Here is a 3,313-nt window from a genome sequence, read left to right on the forward strand (position 1 = left end):
TGAACTCGAGCACGTGAGACGTTTGTTATAGAGCGACTGTTGAAATTATGTGTATCGTAAAGTTGTATTCAGAAAGAATAAACCTGTTTTATTTAAGAAAGGACTTGTGCCGCTAAAGTTTCGTCGGAACGAATTTGCGGAAAATTAATTAACGAACCGAGACGTAACAGTACCAATGACAATTTGAAACGTATATCACGGGATAATAAAGGATTCGAAAGAATAAAATAGAAGTTTCTAGAAAATGCCTTAGATCTATGAAAAGTAATCTATAAGAATTACAATTTATTATTTCCTCAGGCATTTGATTTAAACTTACTAGTCACTTTACAAAGGTCATCTTCACTTATTATTTGCTCAGTTAGCTGAGTCTGATAACTGATATAGGTGAGAAAGAAATAAAGAGACGTTTGAAATTAATAGTGAGATTATTTATTAATTATAAACAACAAAAACCAATGTGTGTACTTGCGTATTTCTTCTCTAAAGATGAAATCCTGGAGAACTACACACGTAGATAACTTAATAGAACTTACCAGAAAACGTGGTTCCATGATCGTATGAATGCTGTTTTCTGTCTCTCATTAGGCCAACTAGTGGGACGTACCGTTACCATCCGTTAGGCCAACTACTGGAATATACCGTTATCATCCATTATGCCAACTACTAGGACATACCGTTATCATCCATTATGCCAACTACTGGACATACCATTATTATCTATTATGCCAACTACTAGGACATACCGTTATCATCCATTATGCCAACTACTAGGACATACCGTTATCATCCATTAGGCCCACTACTGGGACATACCATTACCATCCATTAGGCCAACTACTTGGACATATCATTGCCATCCAATAAACCAACTACTGGGACATACTGTTACCATCCATTCGGCCAACTACTGGGGCATACTGTTACCACCCATTAGGCCCACTACTGGGACATACCATTACCATCCATTAGGCCAACTACTGGGACATACCATTACCATCCATTAGGCCAACTACTGAGACATACCGCTACCATCCATTAGGCCAACTACTGGGGCACATATCTACATTTTTGTAGGCAGGAAGGTGACATCAGATACGAAAAGTGGAGAGGGAGACACGGTTTTATTAGAATCAAAAAACCTCAGTGGTTTTCTGTGCCAAATATTTTTATGACAAACACATAGAAACAACTACACTAAAAATTCGTTGATGTTAATCCAAGGATGTTGCTAAGTAACGGGTAGTTTTCAATAAAATCCTGAATAAATTGTTGAACAAATAATAAATTTTCTCTCTTCACTACTAGCTTTCATTTTTTCCAAGATGTCTTCAGTGGCTCAGCAGCTAGTCTGAGGATTTGTGGTGCTGCAAATAGGGTTTTGATACTCGTGGTGGGCATATAACAGATAGCCCATTGTGTAGCTTTGCGCTAAACAACAAATAAATCTATCAAAAGCTCATCATCAGTGTTTTATAGACCCTAAGTTCTTTAAAAGGATGATAAAATAGTATGTACATATTATATAGGATGTCCTTTCTTCGTTGTACTACACTGACCTTAATCAAAAAGTCATTAACATAGTAATTTTAAGTTCCCATGTGTTGCGGTATTTTTATCACCGTTAAACGCGTGTTGCGGTATTTTTTATCGCCGTTAAACGCGTGTTGCGATATTTTTTATCGCCGTTAAACGCATGTTGCGGTATTTTTTATCGCCGTTAAACGCGTGTTGCGGTATTTTTTATCACCGTTAAACGCGTGTTGCGGTATTTTTTATCACCGTTAAACGCAATCACTTCTTCAATCTAGAAAATAAAGACTAACGAAAGAGTAAAAAAAATATCTTAACCACGTTTGCTTAAAAACCTAAAACACCTAAAATGTGATAGAAAAACATCTACAATAAAAGCACGTTTTGCCACCGTTAACGTGACATCGTTAGCTACCAAAACTTAATTTATTGTACATTTTTTCTATCGCATTTTAGCTGTTTTTAATTTTTAAAGCATGTGGTAAAACACCAGTATTTATATGTTTGCTTAAGTTTGTTATGGTAACAATTAAGTATGGGCAATTACCTTCTAATTCTTTTTGCTATCAAATTATCTCCTGACGGCTCAATGGTAAGCTTCGTGGTTTATAACATCAAAATTTGGCGCTCAATCCATTCGCCTGATATACTCCAGATAGCTCATTTTATAGCAAGCCACTAAGATAAACAAATTTCTAATGAATTCTCATCCCGGTGGTTCAGCAGTACTTTTCTGGACTTTGCTAAAATTCGAGTCTCGATTCCTCGCAGTGGGCATATTACAGATAGCCCATTGTGTAGCCTGCACTAAAAAAAATCAACAAATTAATAAGTTATGACATTTCTAACATCGTTTACAGTTTATAAATTTCTGTCTTTACAGAGCTAAAAGCTATAATAACTCGTATTTGAGAGACATTCAGTTTGATAACTTCCACATCACAGCCTACTTTCGTCACATAGACGCAAGAAGGAAGCGAAAAGTAAGTTTCGTGAGGGGGTTTTTAGCGACCAACAGTATCTGTAGTTTTTAAGTAAGATTCCAGTTCTCCCCTTACCCTTATATAATCTTTTTATATCCAAAAGTTGCTTTTACTAAAAAAAATTGTTTACGTTTTTTTTTTAATTCTAGTTTTGTATAAAAATTGATCTTTTGTCAAACATTTCTTGACTATGTTCACATTTATCATATACTTTATATGGCTGGAACGAACCTGGCTTTACTCCAAAATATCATACCCTCTGAACTAAAGTTTTACACACCTTAGAAACAGTTCTTGGTTCATAAAGTTATAAAAAAAAGATGATAACTGATGACCAAAGTAGAAGGCGAAACAAACGTTTACTAAATGACGTTTAGAACAAACGCTATTCGTTAAGCCTAATTTAAACCTGACAAAGAGCCGTTATTTGTAACGTCACCCAATAAACGTTTGTTGGTTTTGTTTTTAACTTTGGTGATATTATACGGTTTATTTTTTATTTTTTCAATTTTGAATAGCATTCTCGTTCCCTTCGTTCTTGGAAACTTAAGACTAATTTCTGTCGTGTAGCTTTGAATAGCATTCTCGTTCCCTTTGTTCTTGGAAACTTAAGACTAATTTCTGTCGTGTAGCTTTGAATAGCATTCTCGTTCCCTTCGTTCTTGGAAACTTAAGACTAATTTCTGTTGTGTAGCTTTGAATAGCATTCTCGTTCCCTTCGTTCTTGGAAACTTAAGACTAATTTCTGTTGTGTAGCTTTGAATAGCATTCTCGTTCCCTTCGTTCTTGGAAACTTA

At 35.3% G+C, this 3,313-nt stretch overlaps 1 protein-coding gene across 1 annotated transcript in view; it reads left to right on the top strand.

The window, feature by feature from the left end:
- Window positions 1-3,313, top strand: part of LOC106469586 (DC-STAMP domain-containing protein 1-like) — a 38,696-nt gene that overhangs the window by 15,179 nt on the left and 20,204 nt on the right. The window contains exon 7 of the mRNA XM_022398158.1: window positions 2,417-2,516. Coding sequence (XP_022253866.1) covers window positions 2,417-2,516 — 100 coding nt within the window. The remainder of the gene's footprint in view (window positions 1-2,416; window positions 2,517-3,313) is intronic.

This window comes from Limulus polyphemus, unplaced genomic scaffold, assembly GCF_000517525.1.
Source record: "Limulus polyphemus unplaced genomic scaffold, Limulus_polyphemus-2.1.2 Scaffold3560, whole genome shotgun sequence".
NCBI classification, from domain to species: Eukaryota; Metazoa; Arthropoda; class Merostomata; order Xiphosura; family Limulidae; genus Limulus; species Limulus polyphemus.